At 34.9% G+C, this 25,362-nt stretch overlaps 1 protein-coding gene across 1 annotated transcript; it reads right to left on the bottom strand.

Annotated features, from left to right (window-relative positions):
* Positions 1 to 8,128: 8,128 nt before the first annotated feature.
* LOC108995478 (transcription factor PRE4-like) lies at positions 8,129 to 9,329 on the bottom strand. The gene is made up of 2 exons (XM_018971056.2): positions 9,098 to 9,329; positions 8,129 to 8,524 (listed from the first exon to the last, which is right to left on the bottom strand). Exons 1-2 carry the CDS (start codon positions 9,218 to 9,220, stop codon positions 8,354 to 8,356), a joined length of 294 nt encoding a protein of 97 aa, XP_018826601.1. The 5' UTR covers positions 9,221 to 9,329; the 3' UTR covers positions 8,129 to 8,353.
* Positions 9,330 to 25,362: the final 16,033 nt, after the last annotated feature.

Below are 25,362 nucleotides of genomic sequence, written 5' to 3'. Positions count from 1 at the left end.
TTCCTTTGTAGATGAGGTAAGCTTCTTGCCTTCAAATTCTTTGAGTTGCACAACCGTATATTCGTTGTTGGCCTGTACCATATGGAGAAACTTGTACCCCTTCTTCATTTCCTCCGTGGTCTTCTTACTTTTTCCTGTACTGTAATAACTGTCGCCATGGCCTGCTTCATCTTGGTCACATAATCTTCAACATTGTCATCTCTAGTGTTGACTGTGGCATGCTGAACTGAAAATCTTCTTGAGATTTGTTGATCACAAACCCACGTTCATTTGCAGCCCACTTGAGCAAAGAAAACTTCTCCCAAGCCTCTAGTTCAGCCGAGTTGACATAATCTCGAGTATTGCCTTGATATGCCTCTTGTTCCTTGCCCAAGTACTTAATAAAAATCTCACCAGTTGTGCTATTATTCAGCATGTACCTATTTATATTCATATTTTTCCAAGCAATAAGCCATTCCACAACAATTGAAAAAATAGGGACAGTGACAAATTTGGAGCCCAATGTTCCAGTGATGCGGGCTTGGTCTCCTACCACTGCAACAAGTATGGCTATTACCAGAGCAAGACATCTTAAGTTCTCAGGTGCAGACATAAAAAATCCAACAATCTCAAGTAAATGATTCTCAGATATATATGCAACCTGCTCCATATATGTAAGACCAGTAATATTTCTCAATATGGCCTTAGTGATGAAGCTCACACTCCTATGCACTGGGGCTTTTCTTGTGATCATGTTGACCCAAGGCAACTGTACAACCCTAAAATTCTTAGCAAAGGGGTGGGTATTGATAGTATCAGTATATTTGACAGTCAAACTTAGTGGTATACACCGATGAGGAGATACAACATAGCATCTGACATTGAAAAGGGTAAAAACAGAGATATGCTCTCTTCCTCTATCAAAGGGCTTAAAAGCACCTTTAGTTAGCAAAACATCAAGTAGTTGAGGGGCAAGATTTGTATTTACTGAAACTTGCAACCCTAGCCACGTTCTCCATTTTCCTTTCAGTTGTTCTTTCAGACCAACACAACCAAAATGGAACCACTCTATTTTGCAATTGGGATTATCACAAGCAACCATCTCACCGTAGCTAACTTGGTTACATAAACAGTCTGTAGGTTCGTTTGGATCCAAGGGTAAATCTAAACCCATACCAGAAAAATCCATACCATACCAAGGTTCTTCATCTTCATCATCACTATCAGCAAAATTAACATGTATTTCACCGTCCTCATTAACGTCAAAATCCAAATAAAAAAGGTGAAAAACATTATTTAAGGTTTTGTTCAGAAAGTGATTTCCCCCCCATCTCTTTTATCTTTCCTCTATCAAACGGCTCAAACACACCTCTCAGCAACAATACATCAAGCACAAGAGGAGCGACATACTTTTTACCTCTAAGATTTTTTGGGAGAGCTCGAAGGGATAAAACCCAACTGGCAATTGCATCCCTGTCGACATGATTGAGCGTGGAGGGAAGGTCAAGACCGAAGATGACGAAGTAGGCGAGGGTAAGGCTTGAGCTCAACGGCTCGGTATGTGATGAATTGCTAAGAAGGAGAAGACGCTGAGTCAAGGATACCATGACCATGGTTTTCTGGGGCCTTAGCCTCTGCGTTAGGCGACGAATTGCTGAGGTGCTGCAGCATTTTATTATAGGCAATTCATCAAATGAATTGTTGAGGAGCTTGAGCGAGCCCAGATGAATTGCTGAGGAGCAAGTGCGACAATCTTGAAGGAGGTTGGAGCAGAACTCGGTGCCATTGATGAAGACAGAAGAGTATAGAGAACTCGGGCCCTTGAGAGCTTGAGCGAGCTTGCCTAGATTTAGCTCCTCCATTTGTTCCGTGTTCTGTTCCCACCTCCGTCGAAAGCATTCCTCATAAATTTGCTTCCATTCGATCACTAGTGAGGTGTGGGTAGGAGCTTGCTTTTTTCGAGGATTTGCTCTTCGAAGAGATGCCGAGAAATGGGAGTAAGAGAGATCTATGGGTTGGAACATAGTATGGTTGTTGTTTTGTGGTGAGGGTGAGGAGTCAAGAAACAGAAAATCGATTCCACCTGGGTTAAATTTCCATCGGATGGCTAGGTCTTCCTCTTTTACGGTCACTGTATAGTTAGTGCTAGGGACGACAGAATGAAAAGAAGAAAAGGGAAAATAATTTCTTAGAGGAAGAGAGGGACACGAGATTCGGAGGGGGAGATAAGAGAATGGTGGGAATGATTTCTGGTTTCTAATGGGATTTATGGAAGCATGAGAAAGAGTAAGTTGAGTGGAGTTGAATACCTCATTTTCTTCGATCGTTTCTGTATATTTTTCTTCTTCTTGCAGAATATAGAGTTGGCTTTCCAGATTTGAGAATTCTTCATTGAAGTTGTTCTGAAAATCTTCAAGATTGTTCTCAACATCTTTAACTATCTGCAAAATCACATCCAAACGTAGTTGTGATTGTTCAACTTGGTCTCTGATGCTGAGTAAGGATGAAATAATTCTTTCTATTTCCATGAATTGATGCAGTCTATTCAAGGAAAGACTGGCTCTAGATACCACTTGTAACAAACCCCAAGTACTTGCTGTAATTCTTTTGTTAGCAGACTCCTTCGAGGGGAGCAACCTCCATAGAAGATGAAGAAGAGAGAGAAAATAAAAGTATATTTCTGATTAAGATTTTTCATGCCATTACAAAAAGAGACCCCCACTACATATACTAGTCAGACCTCTAATAACTAACGGGCCAAAGCCCAGCACACTGAAATATCCCTGATAACAAAAGGCCAAACACACGGCCAAGTTCACAAACAAAAGGCCTAAAGGCCAGATAGAAGCAAGTAAATGGACCATGGGTCTACAATTAACCAATGGGGCTGAGCCCAAACCTCTTGCCCTTTATTATCCCAAAACAATGTCCACAGTGACTCCATTCCACTCCTGTAGAGGTACAAGATTGTGACAGAATCGTATATATCATCCTAGAAACCTCAGGGATCGGCTAGGACCTGTTAAGCGTTTGAACCTGCTGTGTGGAAATGAAGTAAAAGGAAGGGGAATTCACGAAGGCAACGATTTTAAATATGAAACGGTGCGTTGAGTTTAATGATAGGGTGCATTGAGGAGTAGAGATTAGTTGAAGGCAAAACGGTGCGTGTTGGTTAATGAAACAGGGAGCAGCGAGGGTTTGAGGATGTTAATATGCTGTAGTGGTAAAACGTAGTCGTTTGATTGTATAAATGTAATAAAACGTAGTCGTTTCTACAAAATAGGAAGATATAAAAACAGAAGGCCTTGTATGAATTATTTGGTCCAGTTTCCTTGAAGATTAATGATCAAGAATCCATTTCTTGATTCTTGGGTTTTCTTTCATTATTTTGTTCTCAGTTTTACGACGCGTTCTTTGATTGGGCTTTGTCTGTTTTTGAGGTGTGGAACTGTATAGGATACTTAAACAGGACTCGTACAGTTTTTATTGAAATGATGATTGCGACGAATGATCAACCAAGGTTCGCTTGCTTGCCCCGTTTCCTCTCATTACGGGGTCTTGTTCGCTGTCTGTCTGTCTGTCTCTCGCACGCACTCTATTTGGTGGTGTTCTTACTGAAAACACCATAAGTGTTATGTGCATAATTGTAATATGTAGTTAAGTAAATATAGCTAGGCACTTCTAGGTGCCTGAACTCCAAATACTTAACAATATTTTGGATAAAATCTGATGATTTTTATTGATGGTCATTACAATACTTATAGACGTTGAAAATAGACTAATTCAACCCATGCCTACTGACTTAACAGATTAACCGATCTCAATCAAATAATTGACCAGCTATCAAATAATTAATCCACTAACACATAAGCCTTTGTTTCTAATGGTGGCCCATGACCAAGTCCTACCTGATAAACACTTAAAATAAAAAATTACATGCATAACCCTGAACTAAATACAATTGCCCCTCCCTACATATCCTCCTTTAGACATAAGCCCAATTCCTAATGTTTTTAAAATCATAACATACTCCCTCTCTTCAAAAGACCTTGCCCACAAGGTCTAGAAACTTCCTCTGATGCTCACCCAACTCTTCCGAGATAGAATCTTCTCTTGTGAAATCCGGTTGACAAAATTCTTGTAATTGAACTGATTTCCCTTACAACATAAATTTCATAATAAGTTTAGTGAAATCCCAAAGAACTGGTCCCAACTGATAGAGCCAATTCACGCCTAATACAAGGTCAAATCTTGTCAAGGGTAGTGAGTGTGAATGTACAAAAAAGGATTGACCTTGTAAATGGAATGAGACTACCTCACAATATCCCAAACTTTGGATTTGCTCTCCTTGCCACCTTCAGATCGATGAAGTTGTATTGCTTCCTATATCAATTAGGACCACCACTGATTGATCTCCTACTATACCACATAATCGCATAGCCTGTGGAAATGATGTGTCCGAAATAGCATGCAAGGAAATTCCTAACAACTCTAATTTTTTTGTGGACTCTTGGACCGTTCTCATCACCTGTTCATTGGGAATACTCTCAAATACTTCCTCTTCACCTTTTGGTTCTAGTCCTTCCAATAAAAATAATTTAGGTGCTCGACACCTATGCCCCAACTGGAATTTTTCATCATAGTAATAGCATAGTCATTTTTCTCGTTTTTCTTGCATTTGGGTTGGGGAAATTCTCTTAATAGGCATGGTGGGTCTTATGTTAAGGATAGGTGGTGGGCTGTTAGGCTGAAGATTTCTTGCTTCAGGGCATGGTGGAAGTGTTGGTAGCCTTAGTATGGGTGCAGGTGCGGGTAGTCTAGGGGTATTAGGTTGGGCTAGGTTGGGTGTTTGAACCTATGTCATATCTCTTCTTCTTGTAACCTTGCAAGCCCAAAAGCAGCCGAGCGTTGTAGGCTTAAACATGGTCACCACAATCCGCACGTCATCTCGTAGCCCACTTAAAAAAGTACTGATGCGGAACTCCTCGATAAGCCCACTGATCCTTTGTGAACGCCCCAACCGGATCCTCATAAGCAAAAGGCCCAAAATGGACCTTGAGCGCCACCACAAATTCCTCCCAGGAATGAACTAGGCTAGAATCCATCAACCAATAATACCATGAGAGAGCCTTACCTTTCATATGGATGGAAGCAATTTACAATTTGTGTTCTTCTGGAGTATTACAATAAGCGTAAAATTGTTTGGGCTTAAGAATCCATTCCACAGATTTTGAATCATCAAATTTTGGAAAATCCAGCCTAAGTGTCCGCACTTGAATACCTGTATTTCCCTCAAATATAGGATTATCACTGATATTCATCACCGGTCTAGAAGAGCCCTCACCTGAATTATTAGTCATTGTTTTAATAGCCAATTGATTGTAGCTGGCTGCCAAATTACTAATATGCTTTAGCACCGTCTCCAACAACTGTCATTGCCACTATTATTCCTCTCTCAATTGAGTTGTCTTGCCCTTCAGAGTAGACACTAGAACAACAAGTTATGCGTGATGAGTACCCTTCGCCATTGCGCAAGAATGTGGCTCTGAGATCACTTGCTATGTGCGTAATTGTAATATGTAGTTAAGTAAATATAGCTAGGCACTTCGAGGGGCCTTATAACCTCCAAACATTTAACAATATTTTGGATGAAATGTGATGATTTTCATTGGTAGTCATTACAATACTTATAGACGTTGAAAATAGACTAATTCAACCCACGCCTACTGCACTTAACAAATTAACCGACCTTAATCAAATAACTGACCCACTATCAAGTAACTAATCCACTAACACATAAGTCCATGTTTCTAATCATGGCCCATGACCAAGTCCTACCTGATAAACACTTTAACATAAAAAATTACATGCATAACCCTAAACTAAATACAATTGCCCCTTCCTACCTATCCCTTAGACATAAGCCCAATTCCTAATACTTCTAAAATCAAAACAACCAGACCACCTGGTGTATGAGCTATAAATGAAGTGTCATGGGCATGGCGAATAAGTTGGTAGTTTTTAACGGTTGAAAGGGGAGGAGTGCTGAAAACGGGGAGTTTTGTTAAGTAATAGGTTGCGTTTTGTAATTGTTGGAAGTGAATAACTGTTGTAATGAATAAGGTGCATTTCGTTTAAGTGATACGTTGTGTTTAGATGTAGCATATAATTAGAGGGTGAAGCAATGCGTTTTGGGTCATCTTCTTGAGAAGATATTCGTAAGTCTGTTGCTATAAAAGGCACGCGGGAAGTAATATATATAGGGGCATCTTTGAGAGTGTGAATTCTGTAGAGGAGGTTGGAACAAAGTCTGATACCCTGAGTTTCTCCTTTCTTCCTCTTGCTTATAGTTTTGGATAACATTTCTACAGCTATAATGAAGTGGAATGGGAATAGTGGATTCCTGCCTGCAGCCCCCTTGATTCCTGATAGAGTTTTGAGGCATGTGATTTACACTTAGGCTTGTTAATTTCTACATTAAATTAAAAATAATTTTTAATTTCAAATTTTCAAATTTTTTATCTAATCATTACTTAATCATTATTCAAACACAAAAATCATTAATCCAACTTTTACAAGAGTAATGATATATATATATTATTAGAACAACTCAAAACACCCATTTTTGAAGGTTTCTCTATATATATATATAGAATCTCACGGATGGAGAGATATTAATCATCAAATCAATTTTATTGGCCACTCCATATTTATTGTGACCATAAGTTATAACGTAATTATGACCTGAAATTATTCGTGATAACGGTCATTACTAACTAGCCCACTTATTGTTGCTCATGATAACGTTCGTCATAAAATCTTATCTTGTATAAATTCCGAATTTCAAGATGCCTGTAATTAATTATGATATCGCAATCTAATGGTTAGTATATAGCGACTATTTTTCTGTTACGCACGCAACATATGTAGACAACAGTTTTCTGGGCCTAGCTAGCATTATTTATTGCAATCAAAATACTATTTTAGTTGCAAATAATCATATCGCTGGAATTAACTAATTGTAAATTATAAGCAGTTTTTTTATAGTGAAGATAATATATATAAAGAACTAATTTTATTATAGAACTTTTTGAAATAATACCCAAAATAATATCTTTTATTTTATTCATTAATTCTAACACCTTTAGCATGCATGCATGCATATACCCAGATTGTTATGAAGGTAGCTTTAATTTGTAAGGGATCCATGAATTCACTGGGTGCGTGTTTAGATCCGAAATTAAGAACAAACAAGAGAATTAATATTATTTGGTGATCAAGTACTTTTTTAGAAGCCAGAATTAATTAATTCAGTCTGGTCGAGAATTGATTATTAATGTTCTTGTTCGACCTTTCAAATAGATATATATATTATGATCCGGTAATTGAACTAATTCTCATCTCATCAATTGCATGTACGTACGTATGTTTCTTCTAGTACGTAGCCACATTAATTATATCGAATATCATTGGTTTCTTTAATTTATTTCTATTATCCAATTTATAAATAACGACACAAACACTAGCTAGTTTTTAAATGTGAAAAAATCTCCATGCATGATTTGTCTAAACAAGCAGCTGGGAACATAATGATTGACACAAAAAGGAGCTAATTAATGAATAAAAGGTGAATAAAAACATATACCAGAAAATAAAGCAAGTCAAAAATTAATCAACTCAAAGGGTTAGCAAATTTGTTCTGGTATCTCAAGAAAATTACCTTGACATATATATATATATATATATTAACTTTGGAATGTTTCGGCCCGAGTAATGCTAGATACAAATTTTAAATAGATAAATCTCATATAAGATTTTTGTAAAATAATAGATTCCATTAATAAAGAATAATTTTTATTTTTTTATTTTTTTTAAAGTGGGATCTACTTTTTACAAAGACTTGTATAAAACTTGTCTATTTAGAACTTATACAAATCATTTATCTTTTTGTTTTTTGCACCCGCATGTACTAGAAATATAATATTTAATTAAGACTTATATATATATATATATATATATACACGAGGCATATATATAAATATATAGCTACTATTAATTAATTTCAGTATTAATGTAATTATTATGTAAGACAAAACTTATGTTGGAGAACGTACGACTAGATACCTACGTGCCTACCATATTACCAAGAAAAGATAAACAAAAGCGTCAAATTACGTCTTACATATATATTTCTCAATTATTCTAATGATCTGTTGGTTTGTAATGCATCATGTCCAACTGGGTGCATGCATGAAAATACTTATTAGCAAGAAAATACATATTGGTTTCCATGTCCAACTGCATGGACTAGTACTCCTGAATAATTGAGAGAGAGAGAGAGAGAGAGAGAGAGAGAGAGAGAGAGAGAGGAGCTTTAGTGTTGCAAAAGTCTTCTAATAAACTGATCTACATCAACAACATCAACATCACCAGTGGTGTCCACAGAATGCAGCTGTTGAGAGAGTCTTTCACTCAGGTCATCAGCCTCTTTTTGTAAGCTCTTGATATAAGTGCAAATTTCATTCAAAATCTTAGAGGCTGATACCTACACCAAATAGACATGAGAAATAATCGGTTAGCATTATACATAGGTACTTTACAATTATAATATTTTTTACGCAAGAATTCTTCAAGCATCAATGTTTGTAAGCATATTTCAAGCTAGCTAGCTAGCACGGATGCGACGAAAATCTTATTGAGAGAGAGATCAGAAGAGCTGGTCACAGTTTCGTTCTTTTCTTTTAAAAAGAAAAAGACTTGATGGTTATACATGACAGGGGAGCTTATAATCATCAAGTACTACTTGTCCTTAATTTCCTTTTCTGGCTCAGAATTAGAGTACCTGCTCGATCTAAAGCTAAAGTAGGTTGTCGTAACTCGCAACGTTTATAATTAGGGAATTGTCAGCGACATCACTAGTAGTACAGCTTAGTACTCTGGTCATCTGAATTCCAGCTTTATGGTCACATGCATGTTTTAAGATTTTGAAGACATGACATGATGAATCTATTCTTGACAGACAAGCTAGCTATTATAAACACGATCGAAGAGATCATAAATAAATTGAAAGGAATGATAGATAGCAAAAGTAGTAATTAAGAGAACCTAGCCCCTATACCGTTTCTTTGTGCCTTTGATTAGGCTGATCGGGAAGCAATGACTGTAGTTTAAAAACCAGATTTTCAATGATCTCTTGATCATCTGCTACATTAATCGAAGTTCTTGATCGTCGGCTGGACATGATTGAATTGGCTCTCGCTCTGCAGCTTGCTTTCTCACACTACTCCCCTACGTACAGTGATCATGAAGTAGTAGTACTACTGCTAAGGCCTGAGGTGGAAGTAACGAAGATCGGGGAGGGAGAGGCAGTTTAAAAAGGGAGTGAGGGATGAAGTTTGGACAAAAATTAAAGTAGTTGGAAAAAGACATTAGGGCTTACTTGTCCCACTTGCACCACGTGGGCCACCATTAATGGTTCTAGCCGTATATTATTATTAGGATTTAGGAATAAACATGTTTACGCAAAACCAAATTAAAGAAACTTGATTCCAATATTAATCATGTTTGTTTGATAGGGGCCTCTTGATTGGGACGACGCGTTAATCCTCTATCTCTGTTTGATTGCGTCTCATTTTATTTTCTAAAATCATGTTTTATTTCTTTCGTCTTTTTCTTCTGTCTCATTTGTGTATGGACTAGGGTTCACTGCAAGCAACTCCCACGTACCTGATCATGCTTTAAAGTAGGGTTTGATTTTTGAGAGGAGATGTAAAACTTAAGTACTGCTTGCTAGAGATCAGCTTTTATTTCCATGATCATGAGCTGCTTCAGCAAGATTTAGAAACTATTTGAAATGATATGTAGAAGTTGATCACGAAAAGGTGAAAAATTCCAAAAAAAAAAAGGGTAGCTGCTATGCAAGGCCTCAAACTTCGACGTTGAATATCGTAATTGCGTGTGGATCATCGACCTTAAGCTATCACAACGACATGACATGATCTTGAACAAAAATTTCTTCTCTCTTTATGTTTCTGCATAAATATTAACGGTCAAAGATTCCTAGATCGATCAGGATCTAATGGTAATGATCCCTCCTGCAAGGAATGAAATTAAAAAAATCTGCAGAAGGCACATGCATGCAGCTAGCATATGAAGGGCGCATGCAAAAGCCCGATTATTAAGCAGCCAATCATGATATATAATATGGTATAAATAATTTTTGTAGTTTTGAATTCAATTAGGTGCAACACTTCTGATCAGAACTTGAGAGTTTTTCTCAATCTTACACATGAAACTGTCTAAACAACATGGTATATAGAAGTCTTAAAAAATGGGATTTATGTAAGTAGGCATGACAGTGTCGAATGACCGGAAAATAAGATCCACAGCTTTCTGATTCCACTTAGTACTACAGATTGATTAAGGTAAATTCTTCTGGATATATAGGAGTTTTAATTTCCTGATAATCAAACATTAGATTTATTTAATTATATAGGTTTTTTCCCTCAGGTTCCTGGGCGTAGAAGGAGCTAGCTAGGCTGCTTAGAAGACAGGCAGGTTTAGATACCAAAATGTTCGGAAATATTTGAGAATTGTGAGAATTTGTTTGAGATTAGGTTTTTGGAAAGGGAAGAGAAAAAATTGAATAAAATTATTTTTAAAATTATTGACTTCATATTTGAGTTTGTGAAAGTGAATAGATAAAGTTTAAAAAATTATTTGAATATTATTTTTGAATATTATATTTCTTTTGAAGTTTGTAAAAGTTATATTAATTTTTGTATTTAAGTAATGAATAGGCCCCGTTTGGATAGTGAAAATATTTTATCTCATCTCATCTCATCATTACAACTTTTCTAAATTTTCATATAAAAAATAATAAATAATTCAACTTTTTCAAATCACAAAACAATAATAATATTAAAAAATAATGTTATAGCAATATTTTATTGAACTTTTAACTTTCATATAAAATCATCTCATCTCATCTTATTATCCAAACAAGGCCTTTTGTGTGGGAGTGATATTTAGAAACAAAGTCATGAGAAATATTGTTAGAAATCTTAGGTCGTTTGGATGTTGAGAAGATATATATCTAATCTAAACATCCAAACATCACTTAATCAAACACTTTTTACTTTTAAAATTTTAACTTTTTTATCTAATAATTACAACTTTTTTAAACTTTCAAACAAAATATAAAAGCTGATAAATCAATTTTTTAAAATAAAAAATTATATATATTTTAACAATAATACTTAAACTTTATAATATTCTTATTTAATTTTTTATCTCTCATTTTTTAAAATTCTATAAAACATCTTAATTCAAATTATTTCACTATTATTCACAAATATTTTAACTATTACTTACAAATTTTTTATCTCACATCAACCGTGATCAGTACTGTACATACTCTTTTGATATTTTTAAAGTTAGCATTGAACGTTACAAAGGATCATACGTACAATATTATTATTATTATATATAAAACTTAATTTCTATATAAAATGAAATGCAGACACATCCAAATTGGCAATAGAAATAGGATCGTGCTACAGCCCCCGCTGGGGGCTCCCGCTGGGAGCTCCCGCTGGGGCTGTAGTGTATTTTTATATGTATTTTTTTTTAAGTTGTTTTTTATATAATTTTTTTTAATATTTTTTAAAAAATAAAATAAATTTAGAACATTATTAAAAACACTTTCTTAATCAAGAAGTAAAAAAAAAAATTATTAAAAAATACTTCACGAAGTAAAATATTTTATATTTTACTTCGTGATTAAGCAAGTATTATTTAATAATATTATAAATTTTTTTATTTTTTAAAAATATTTAAAATCATTAAAAATATCTACATAAAAAAAAGAATTAAAAAATATACATAAAAAAATACACTAGAGCTCCAGCGGGAGCCCCCAACGGGAGCTCTAGCATTTTCCATAGAAATAACCTGCAGGCTCTACTCACTATATATGTTGGAGAACACCGTGACATGCCGTCCTCAGCAGAAATATTTAGTAAATATATATTAGTACTACAATTTTTTAAATTTCTTATATTTTGAAAAATGTCATGTACTGCTGTGAGAGAGAGAGAGAGAGAGAGAGAGAGAGAGAGAGAGAGAGAGAGAGAGAGAGAGAGAGAGCAGGAGAAAGAAAAAATAAAGATCTGAAGTCATTCAGCTAGCTCTCTTTGAACTGCACGCATTTTAGATCTTAACAAGCCGATGTGACAATGCAGACACAAGAAGTCGAATGACAATACTAAACACACATGCGCAAGATGGCTTAAAATCATGGGGTGGTGAGAGTTCAGCTTGGGCGGGGAGAGACGGCTGGTTTAGGGTGAGACAAAATACAGAATTTTTATTTTATTTCATTTTGTTTTATTATTATATATTTTTTAAATTTTTGTATAAAATATAATAAATAATTTAATTTTTTAAAATTATAAAATAATAATAATATTAAAAAATAATATTTTAAACTTGTATTTAAAATTAAAAATTCTCATCTTATTTCTTAAATCTATTTAATTTAAGATAAAATGAGATAAGTTGAGATTAAAATTAAAAATTAAATATAATATTATAAAAAAATATATTTTTAATATTATTTTTATTTAAAATTTTAAAAAAATTAAATTATTTATTTTATTTTATATAAAAATTTAAAATGAATTGAAAAAAATTATGAAAAGATATAAGACAAACCGATCGAAGCCAATAATTAGTGTCTTTGGCCTTATTTACCAACCCCCTGTCTTTGTATTTTTGTATTGAGAATCAATCCTTCAATCCGGACCCTAGATTTCCGGTCCCAAAGCCTATTGTCTGCCGTTAGTGACGTACGTACGTCCTCTGCAACTGATACACGGTGCATACAATTATTGACTTAATTTTTGCCTTAAAGGGCCCCCTAGCTAGCTACAAGCCTCCTTCCACGAGCATATATGCACGTCGGCCTAGCTAGCTAGAGCTACTTCATTAATGACCGTGACCTTCTCATTGGACAGTAGCCCACAATTAAAATGAAGTTTTGGTTATACTGCAAATGTATTGAATTGAGTTAAATTAAATTTTTTAATAAATTAAATAAAAAAAATTATGTAAAATTTATTTAAATAAAATTTAAAATATATTTAAATATTAAAATAAATTTAACACTTTTTATAAAAAATTAAAAAAACTATAAGTCTCACATATAAAGATGTTTTAAATTAAAAAAAAAGTTATAGATTTTATGTGTAAGAAGGTTTTAAATTTGGATGAGTTTAATAATTTGAAAATTAAGTGTTTAAATGTTAGACTCAACTTAAAATTAAGCTGAACTCAATTGAATTCAGTAACCAGACGAAACCTTACTCTTCAAATATTTAGGAAGTACAGCCCATAACAAGTCAATACTATTGTTATTGTTTTAAGATGTTTGTTAAAAATCTCAAATTCTCTTATTGATTTATTTTTTCTAATAAAATATATTTACTTGACTAAAAAAAAAGTTACTCGTTTGTGTGAACTGAATTGTTTAATCAATCGAAGGATTTTTAAGAAAAGAACAATTATAATTCTATACATGTGTAACGACCCGATCTTATCTTTTTAGGAATAAATTATAGATATTTTTTTTAGCTCAATAAATGAGTTAAAACCCATAAGAGAGTTATCAGATATATTTTTTTTAAACCTAGAGTTAAGGCTCTATTTTTTTTTTTAATGCCTTAGTGTTAGACTCCAAATACTATTTGACATTCTAGATTGCTCTTCGTAATAAAACCCCCAAGTGTTTTCCTCTAAAACCACAACCTTGCACGTATGAGAATCCCACTAAAATTTACCCAATATTACACTCCTAATTGGATTACAACTCAGTATATTATGAGCTTTAAATCTAACAGTATATTATTCCCCTTTTACTCGCTATGAAATCGGAGCTAGCAAATACAACCCGTACCACGCCCTGGCTCCAAGTCCTCCACCGTGAGTCTTCCATTCACGCATCAAACCACTGCATGCACGGCTTCATCGCATTTGTTTCCTCCGCATACACGTCTAGTCATCTCACTCGTTGCACGTCTCTTTCCCTAGGTTTTGTTTTGAACGTTCTCTATCACCTATATATATATATATATATGTGTATATACAATTTGATCTCCTCAACACCGCACCACCTTAGGGTAGTTCCATTCCAAGTCGTAGACTGAGAACCTTTTCGAGCCGCTGCCCAGCCCACACCTTGTAAGCCACGAGCACACAACCTTCCTTCACCTTGAGCCTCTTCCTCCAAGCCGTTCCTCCGGTTGTCTTTCACCTCGGCACCAGAGAAGCCAACAACCCGCGAGTCCGTCATCGAGAGAGTCTCGATTTTATCCACCTCCAAACACACAACCAACGCTCACCGTAGAGCAAACACGAGACCACCAGCTTTCCCACATGCAGCAACCATAGCTCTTCCTCTCCACCCTTGAAAGCAGCCCAAACACAGTAGCCACCATCATCATCTTCCGTGGAAAGCGAAAACTAGAGCTGCTCTGTTTTGAAGCCATCAAGATAGAGCATCCTCATCCAAACCAAGAGCCATGTTTTGACACAGTTGGGCCGCGACGCCACCATCAGTAGCAACAGATGACACCGGAGATCAAGCCCCCACCGCCCAGTGACGCCCAGCACCACCGCCCGAAACCCCCATGCACGCTGCATGGTGCGTAAACTTTCTCTCCGTTCTCTCGACGTTGCACTACCCTGCCCAAAGGAACCCAGTCGCGCCGCCTTGCCTCCCAGCTGCCTGAGCTGTCGTGCCATGCAACTCCTCCCCTTGGTGAGTTTCGTCCCCTGTAAACGCACGCCTCTCTTCCACTTTCCCAATACCCTCTGTTTCTCTACAATTATAAGATGTGTTTTAGGTTTTAGTAGGTTAATTGATACAATTACAAAAATGCCCATGCCCAGTATGTTATTTTTACAAAAATACCCATGCCAATTTAGGATTAAAAGATGAGAATATTTTAGTGTTATGAAGAATCTAGGTTTAGGAAATATAGACTATTTTAGTAGTTTAGGTTTTAAATAAAGTCATAGGTTTAATTAGAAATTTATGAAAATTGCGTGTTTATTTTTATAGGTGAACGACTACGCGCTGAAAATAGTGGATTAGCGTTGTAAGGTAAGTAGCATGATCATACCCTTACACGTATATATGGTAAATTGCTTGTCTTTTATAAAATATTATGCATGTATGCTCTTCATTGGAAGCCCCTTTTTACGTACCTAAATCATGATTTTATGTGAAAATTTATGCATTAAAGTATTTTATGAAAGTCCTGATTTTATGTGAGAGTTATTATAAAATTATTTATGAAAAGTCATGATTTTATGTGAGAGTTATGCATAAAATTATTTATAAAAAGTCATGAATTTATGTGAGAAAACATGTATCACGACATTTATGAAAAAATGCGATTTCATTTGAAATCTATGATATGATATGACAAGTATATATATGATTTCTTTGGAAATCTATGAAATGACAAGTATGCAAGTATGATTATAAAAAGATATGTAACGACCTATGTTATGATATGAACACGGTACCTAGATTATGGGCATATTGCATTGCCAGGTCGTGCATGCTGGTGGTGCATTCAGTATGTTTTCCTTATATATGGATTCCACAACTCGTGGCCACGGACTGAATCGAAATTTACTTAGATTTGCTAACCCTAACTCACTGGGGTCAACAGTGGGTAACGGCCTATGATAAGTGAAAGATAAGTTCATGTTCACGTTCATGTTATTTACGTATGTATTTATGAGTATGTACATTTTTCAAGAAACCTTATGTTTATTATGTTTACTTTATGATGTATTTTTTATTGAGTATTCGACTCATTTTTGTATATTTTTATGTTTTTAAACCACCCCAGATGATGAAATTTATGAGGATGAGACTGCAGGACAGAACTTGACCCCGGGAGACGAGGCAGAGGCCTAGACAAATTATGCTATGATTAGTTTTATGGTTCAAGCTTTAAATAAATTATTTTGATAAGCACATGAGACTTTCATATTTTTTTTAATAAGTGCTTCCACAGACTCTATTTTAAGTTTTATGTATATATTAAAATTCATTTTATTTATGGAAACTTTTGCATCTGGCGAGTTGTTAAAAAAAAAAGTTTTTAAATTCAAGTTTAATAGTAGCACACTGGCTTCCCGAAAATTTTAAGATGTCTTATTGGGAAGCGGGGTGTTACAACATGTTTAGCAAAAGCATGACTTTCATCACCCTTGCTTATCAGCTGAGACAGTGTTAGGGTTCCATTTTTTGCTTGGCAGGCAGTGGTACTTCCCATGACTCAAATCCTAATTGAATAGCCTAAAATGTTCTTGCTTTCGCTTCACTCGTTGCATGCATATTTCACAAAAATATATATATTTTTTATTATTTATTTTATATATTAACACTCTCTCTCACGTGTGTGATAGACTCCTCCTTAATAGATGATCTAATATGTGAAATATTTAATTAAATTAGATAGAGTGTAGAGTCAGAGTTCAAACTCAAGACCTCTGCTCTGATATTATATAAAATCATCATTTGTCTTAAAAATTTAAATTAATGAGAATAAGTATATTTTATTATTTATTTTATATTTTAACAATATGCATGTCTAAAGAATGTCTTCAAAATCACAATCTTGAGTGGCCGGCCTATATACATGCACGGTTGTGTGCCTAGCGCCTTCTGGCATTGTCTTCCAAGTTTCATCAGTAGAGTAAATTAAATAGGGCATGACATGTTTTGATTTAGCATGCAGTATTAACAAAGGACTACGTTCGTTCATTTTAAGGTCACTCGAGTCCGAGACTCGAGTCTCGGACTCGAGCGGGCCAGCCTGCAGGGGATTCGAAAACAACAAGATTGATGCATGCATGCACAACATGATGTTGCAATTGCTAGTCGTGACAATAACATGTCATAGACAGCTAGGGGTACTTGATGTCGTCCGCCATTGGCATAGGCAAGACCAACGGCTTAAGTAGTTTGCAGTGTCGGGTAATATGCATGCCCACAGTGTCACCTTTGTACGTAAGAACTCGGCTATAATTAAGATTGAAATTTTCATATATGAAAAATGCTAGGTTTTTTTTTTTCCATTTTTTTTTATATCATTTTTTAATATTTTTAAAAAATAAAAAATATTTACAATATTATTAAATAATATTTTTTTAATCACTAAGTAAAAAAAATAAAATAAAAAATAAAAAAGACAACCGAAAAAATCAACCGAAAGCTCAAAACGGATTTTCTAATATTTTCCTTCATATATATATATATATATGTTATGTCAAGTTTCCATCAACAGCTAGCTAGCTCGGATTTTCATTGATCTTGCAAGTTGCAGCATGGGTTAGCTAGGATTGCTAGCTGTACAAAAAAAGCTGTCTTGATCTGATCCGAGTCATCCGACTGAATCGAATACTGCTGAATCGGAGTGATGATCTCTAAGAAATAGCATCGGACAGAACTAATTAATTAAATCTCGCCCTAAATTTTTGTTAGAAATATTAGGTCAGAATATATAGCGGAAGTCATATTATTTTATAAAAAATATGTAGGATCTAGTATGGTTGTTTTATAGATTCGTCATCATCGTTCATCCAGAATCTTCCATATCGATAATGGAGTGTATTACGTGATAATTCTAGAGTAATATTTACACGATCCATAGTTTAGATGCCGTGATTAGAGAGAACCATTTGAGAGAGATAACTTGTTTATCTAAGTGCTTTTTCTAAAGAGGAAGAGAGACTATATAAATAATCTCTCTAGTATAACTCATAGAAATGAAGGGGTGTCCACTATAGATGCCCCTTTCTTATAATTCTAATTAAAAAATTTTATTTTTCATAAAAAATAAAAGGAAAACCAAAAACCAGGATGATCAAGTGGGCGTTTAGACCCATCATGATCACGTATATAGAACCACCACTTCGTGGACCCGCGGCTATGCTAGCTGGAATAATCCTTTGATCGACTGCATGCGGCCATGCGCCCCTTATATATATATATATATATATATATATATATATATATATATATGTTTATTGTTTTAGTTTCTTTAAAATATGTAGATTGTATGTATTAATGTCTCTTAAATTATGTAATAATAGATTGAACCATTGATGTATCATAGAATTAATGTTAGAACTCTCGTCTATATCCTATATAAATTAAGGAGGAGACGATATATATAGTGGGAAATCCCAAAGACTACTTTTCCTTGTGGGTTATTCAAGATTATTGCTTTTGATTTTGCTTATCTTAATCCTTTTCTCTGCACCTTCCACTAGGTCTTCGTTGGAAAGCGACAACTCATGGGGAGATAAGGGCGATGATGTGAGGAAAAGGATGGTGCTACGTCTACCGCTGCAGAGTTACTGTCAGGTATAATTGATTTTTTTTTTTTGTTATTTTTTTTACATGTATTTTTCTTATTCTTTTAAATATTTTTTAAAAAAATAAAAAAATACAATATTATTAAAAGAAAAATTCTTAATCACTAAGTAAAAAGAAAAATTAAAAAATGAAATAAAAAATAAAAAATTTCAACGGTAACATCGAGTTGAAAGAACCAGTGGTGAGAGTATCATTTTCCTTAATTTTTAGGACGACACTAGAGCCACCTCTGGTTCCTGCTAGTTATTTTGGTGTGTTTTTTTTTTGGGCTTTTTTTTCCATGTATTTCTTTTAACACTTTTAAATATATTTTTTTTAAAATTTACAACATCATTAAAAAATAGTTCATTAATCACAAAGTAAAACAAAAAAAACAAAAAAAAAATAATGCCAATGGTAGGGAGAACTAGCATTATCCATAGGGAAAAACAACGGATAGAAGAAGAAATAGATTAGTAAATTAAAAGAGAGAAGACTAGAAGGAGAAGCAAATTAAGAAGAAACGGAGGCAAAACAGTAGAAAATCATAAAGAGGATCAGTGGCGGAATCAACAATTTTTCTTAGGGGATCTGCGCCAAATTTTCTAGTGTGTGACATATTGAGATTCAAAAATCATAAAAACATAAATATTTATAAAATTAGATCTCGATAATTTGCAATATACATGTAGAAATAAAATTCTAAACATACTATGACTTAACATATGTTTCAGTTCTTTGATAATAATGTTTCATGAAATAATATTCATCCATTATTATTTTTGTAATGAAATAGTTAGAATTTATTTATTTCATAGAAACTATCAAGTGATCTTTTAGAATGTCATCTTTTATTCTAGTATGTAAGCTAGTTTATTAAGTTTCATGTAAATTCTAGATATGTTTTGTATTACATTAAGCATATAATACTATAATAGAGACCTTAAATAAATTTTTTTCTTGCTCAATGAAGTCTAGAGGATAAAACATGTCAACTATATTCCATATATATCACCAACCTTAAATAATTTTTCTTGTATTTTTATTTTGGAATCCATATTAAGAAGTCTAATATTATTGTATAATAAAAAACTTTGGAATCCATATTAATAAGTTTATTATTTCTCCTAAACTTAGTTTTGATTTAATTTTGGTGAGACCACACTCTTGAAAATAAATAATATATAGAAATTATACAAAATTTTAGAACTATAGAAAAAAAAAATTGAAGAGACATTTCTTATAAGTATATTAAAAAAATTATGATTAAAAACTAAGGTATATTTTGATTTTTCAAAAATAATTTAAAAAATGTAGGTCTGCCACTAGAGAGGATAAAGGGAGATTAATGCAGAACTCTTCCCTATCCCAGGACTCACCAGAGATCAATATTAGGGGTGCTACCCGCCCCTGGTGGCCGGGCCACCCCTTCCTCGGCCCCCACCCCCGCATGGGTGGGGGTGAGGATTTTTTTTTTTCCCCACAATCTGCCCTTATCCATTCGAGGGCGGGGTGCCCCGTTCACTGTACGGGCTGCTGGGGTAGACCTCCATCCGTCTGCCCCTACTGGGTATTTGTCCTTGTTCAGTTATCTGGGCTCAAAATGGTCCTGAAAAACATTCAAACATATTTTTGGGCCTTTCTGGGCTCAGAATTTAACTACAAAAATAAATATATTTAAAAATTGAAAACAAAAAATAAATTATATGGATAGAAACTATTAACTATATACTAAGTTTCAACTAATACTATTAAGTATTAACTAATAATCATTACCAAGACACTAAGCTATTACAATTATACAGATCAAGAAAACTAATAAACTATTACAATATTACAAACTCATCCAAAAATAAATAGTAAATATTATAAATTGTACTATTAACTATTGTAGCAACATTACAATTAATTTTAAATTAACAAAATCATAACATTTCAAATTTGATCAATTTGGGGTGACAGTTAGTTCACTAAGTTGTGTCGACTGCTGTGAGACTATGAGAATCGAGATCATAAAACCTGCAATATTAATAAGTTAAAAATAAAAGAAATTAGAATTATGAAGTTATAAACATGAAACAAAAATTAAAAATACAAAATATTAAAAGTATTAACCAAGATAAGATTGGGTCATTGGGATGAAGAAGAACATAGATTATTGGGTCCTTAGGATTATGATTCAGCATATGTATATTGAGAATATAAAAACTAAAAAACATACAAGCAAAAGAATTAGATTAAAATATTATATAAAATTATAAATGCAAAAACCAATTAAGGGACAATGCAAACCATGGCAAATTGGCAATTGTGAGTCCAATACACACAAAATCATACTGCAGCAGAGTAGACGCCGTCTCATGCATCACTACAACAATTAAATTTGAAATTAATACCAATTAAATAAAAATAAATAAATTGAAATAAGGAATTGAAATTCAAGTCTCACGATTACCAGATCCTGGATGATCGCCACTCTCCTCCTCGACGTCAGTCTTCTCACAGTCAAGAACATCCGGAACATTAATTGGAGTCTCCGTGATCCAATTCTGCGTGTAAATCAAAGCCTCTACAGTGGTAGGAGCTAATGAACTCTGGAATGAATCCAATATGTACCCTTCGATGCTAAAGGCCAACTCTAATGCTACGGTGCTAATATGGACGACCAAAATACTACGGGCTATCTCTTCAAGGACGTGATACTTCATGGCATTTACCTTCCACCAACCTAATATATCAAAATCTCTTACAAATGGTTGAAGCTTCGCTGCCAAGTATTTGTCTATCTTTGGCTGAGCCTCTGTAGGATTTTGGACTAAGGGGTTCTGCTCCAACCTCTCACCCCAGTCCAATCTACGTCTTTTCCCAATCCCAGCTTCTGGAACTTGTTGGGGGGGGGGGGGTAGGTGTAGGTGCCGCAATATTTCCACTCCGCAAGACAATAAACTCATCAAATTATCTACCAAGGGTTTCCCTATCCCTTGTTGCAATATGCTCTGCCCATGCTTACTCGTACGCAATTCCCAATCCATATACCATGCCATCCACCTTAAACCGAGGGTCAACAACAACAACTACATATAACAAAATATAAGTACTAGTGAAATCTTCTCAATACTTGTCATACTTTGTCCTCATAATCAATGTCATCTCCCGCAGCCTAATGTGACTACCCGCGACCATGTCATCTAATTCTTCTTTCACCATACATATTTGCTCTTAGAAATGTTATGATGTTGGGTATAAAGTTCTGGATAGCGTCGTGGTGACCTTGTAGAAAAGCCTAAAAAAAACTAAGAAAATAGATACAACTTCCCTATCATTATCTATAGGCTTCTCCAATCCCCCGCGAACATCAAAATATTTTACATATTGGATGTCTTTATCATCCAATAATGCAAATGCCAACTTATATTCTTGGGCCACCTTCAACATAAAAATGTTGAGCTCCATCGTGTAGGCATATCAGTACAAAAACTCTTCTTAAATGTTAGGCCCATAGACCTCGCAACAACCTTGAATTTCTCCAATCTGGAAGGAGAAAATCTCACCCATCTCACAACAGTCCTAACCCGAGCAATCGAGTCATGAAAATTCTTCAAACCATTAGTAACAATAAGATTCAGAATATGTGTCACACATCTCACATGCAAACACTCACTACCCATGATTGACTTATTTGCTTCTCTAAGATAGGTTTTAAGATGTTTCAATATGACATCGTTAGATGAGACATTATCAACTATGACTGTGATAACTCATGTCAACCCTCACTCCTTTATTGCAACCTCCAAAGTCCTCACAATCATCTCACCCTTGTGAACAGTGATTTGAAAAAAATTTATTATTTTTTGTGCAATGTCCAATCACAATAAACAAATGCATAGTCAAATACATATAATTATAATTTTAGACCGATGTCCAAGTATCGGTGGTGAGGCAAACAAATTGACTCGCCAATTGACCCCTCAACTTCTATTTTTCGAACCAATAATTTTTTTTACAACCTTTGCTATCGTGTGGCGAGAAAGAAGATGAAATCTTGGTTCCAAATGGTGAGAATCCGTTTGGAACCCTTTCCCATCAACAACTTAAAACCATCAACAACTTGAAAGGTAACTCATACATGATGACCATACGAGCTAGGTGTCTCCTACACTCATCGAAATCATGTTTAGTATATCCCTTCAACGTTGCACCCTCACTACTCTCATCCGCCATTCTTTTTAAGTCCAATCTCTAGCCTAAATTGGCTCTTCTCTTATAATGATTTTAATATTAATTTTTTTTTCATTGCTTTTCTAAATGCACCTTTAATTGTAAGGTACTATGTTTTCTATAGTGGTATACATAAATTTTACCATAGTGGTTACACTTGACATGGGGGTTATTGGGGTCGCCACCATTTAGTTTGGTGAAATAAGACCAAACTATAGAAGCGAGTTTCTTACTGGGCTTGGGGGCCGAGCAAGGTTTCGTAGGCGTAGGGGTAGGTATTGGGCCAGGAGTAAGAGTAGGGGTAGGGGTAGGGGTAGGGATACCCTAGGTAGGGGAGCTCGCACTAAAGTCTGCTGGATTTTTCATGAGCTCAAGCAAACAACAAATATGAAATTATAGTAAACATGACAACATGCCAAACAATTAAAATCCAAGTATTAACATCCAAACGTTAACATCCAAACAATTAATATCCAAGTATTAAGTTTTAACATCCAAGTATTAAATCTGAAAAAGAATCAAGATTATGCTACTTGTAAAAGATTGTGCTGTTATTTTAATATTTTTTTACATATGTTATTTTTACAATTGCAATGATATTTTTATAAAATAACTTATAAAAATAACATAAGTTTATATAAACACTCTCATTTTAAAATAGGATTGTTCAAATGACTAAAACCCTAGCAACAAATTGTGTGTGTGTTCTTTTTTATCTTGGAATAAATCATATGGCATCATGTCAAGAACATTATCTAAGAGCAATTATTTCGATGATAAAATTTACGTTTTCTGTCGAATGGGTATATAATTTTTTAAGCAAGAAAACATCAAAATTCAAACAAATAGAAGTGGCTGAATTCTAAAGTACACGACAAGGTAGACCCAGACCTCTAGCATAGTGATTAGTGGACGTAGTATTCCTGAAGAGTGAAGACCTTTAGCATAGTGGATGTTGATTGCAGAATACGAAAGAGTCATGCTTTCTTGACTTACCACAAAAAAGAACAAGGAAAAATAGGATGTTTCATGACATTGACACACAACTCTCATATAAATGGTCTCTATGCATACCGAACGGAAACCCTAAAAATTTCAATCAAAATTTAAACAATTCACATGCACATTCATCCTCGACAGCACATAATTCACAATCCCATCCTCCATTTAAATTTTAATCCCATCCTCAATTGCAAAAAAAAAAAAAAAAAAAAAAAAGCAAAAGATTTTGGAAAAACCCAATTAGGAAACTTACCTTCGACGAGAACCACGATGGGAGACAGAGACTTCAACGAAGCAAGGCTGAAGCTTAGGAGCAGATGGACTGGGAGAGAGATCGAGAGAGAAGAAGGCCGAAGGGGGGGGGGGGGAGGCCACTAAGGGGTTCGAAATCGAAGATTCGGGAAAACTGGAAAAGTGTGTTTGGGGGGGGGGGGGGGGGATTCCCCTTAGGTTAAACACCCCTCATACATAAAACGACGTCGTTTTGCACAATGACATCGTTTTGATGTATGAGGGTATTTTTTTTTTAATTTCTAATATATAAATATATTAAGAATATAATAAAAGGCAGAGGGGGATCAGGTGTGCACCCCATCCCGCCCCTTCTTTGGGTGCCAGATATGGGCGGGGCCACCCGCCCCTTACATCTGGCTGATGGGCGGATCCGCCCAACCACAAGGGGGTAGGGCAGCGGGGCAGGTCCTTGTTGCCCACCCCTAATCAATATATAGAAGATCTTATACACACAAGATGGGAGTAGGGAGATGATCCTGTGGGTGAGAAAGGAGGAAGGCCATAGGAAAAAAACAAAAACTAATTTATTTTACTCGTAATACCATATAGTACGAGCCTAGTTAATTTGACATATAATCCAAGATTTGTAATAAGAGCTTTTTTTTTTTTTTTCCCACTTTACTTGAAATTGATCATGCTATATATCTATTTAATTAGTGCAAGTATCAATTGAATGTAAAAATTGGAATATTTTAGTCATTGTGTTTCTAATATATAGTGAATACATTGATATATAACTGAAAGGACCATAAAATCCATATTTTCAACTAAATGAATCACACTAATTCTAATTGATATTAAGAAAGATCATCCTTATCTTCAAAGGGTTCGAATTTCTTTGTTAAATATTACTTAATTAATGTCATAATTAACCAGTGTCGATTTGAATCTTGAAAGCTAGTGTGAGTACTGTATATGTTAAGGACGTGTTTGCACCCCGTTGTTCTTCGACGGTTACCTGAGACAAAAAAGCTTGATGGCCCGGAGTGCCTCAAAATACCTACCATGCCTTAGTCAGTTTATACTACAGAGAGAGAGAGAGAGAGAGAGAGAGAGACAGACAGAGAGAGACAGAGAGAGAGAGAATGTACAAAATCCTTGAATGATACTTATACCGAGGCTTTTATACTTCCCTCTTTCGGTGGGGTCATTGCTCACCCTGCGCTTGGGGTATCTACCTCTGATCTGGACAACATGTTGTCGCATTTAATGTGGCAACCTTTATGAGGGAGTCTTGACCCACACTAAGCCTTTGTGCTTAGGGGTGGCATCTTGTTGCAAGAAGAGGCCTTCCATCACCATGCTGGGTGGTGGCGAAAAGAGACTGCACCGCAAGGGCAATGAGACTCGAAGACCGAGGGAAATGCGTGGTTGCTTGGAGTCTAAGTAAGGGACTTCTCACCCATATGTAGAGTGGTCATGAAGGGCTC

Source organism: Juglans regia, chromosome 2, assembly GCF_001411555.2.
Source record: "Juglans regia cultivar Chandler chromosome 2, Walnut 2.0, whole genome shotgun sequence".
Taxonomy (NCBI): domain Eukaryota; kingdom Viridiplantae; phylum Streptophyta; class Magnoliopsida; order Fagales; family Juglandaceae; genus Juglans; species Juglans regia.
Note: the sequence above shows the minus strand (reverse complement) of the source record. Positions and strands in the feature narration are given on the sequence as shown.

Coding starts and splice junctions, on each gene's coding strand:
- LOC108995478 (XM_018971056.2), bottom strand. CDS start 9,220: ATGTCCAGCCGACGATCAAGAACTTCGATTAATGTAGCAGATGATCAA. Junction 8,525..9,097: donor ATCAAAGGCACAAAGAAACG/GTATAGGGGCTA, acceptor TATTTGGTGTAG/GTATCAGCCTCTAAGATTTT.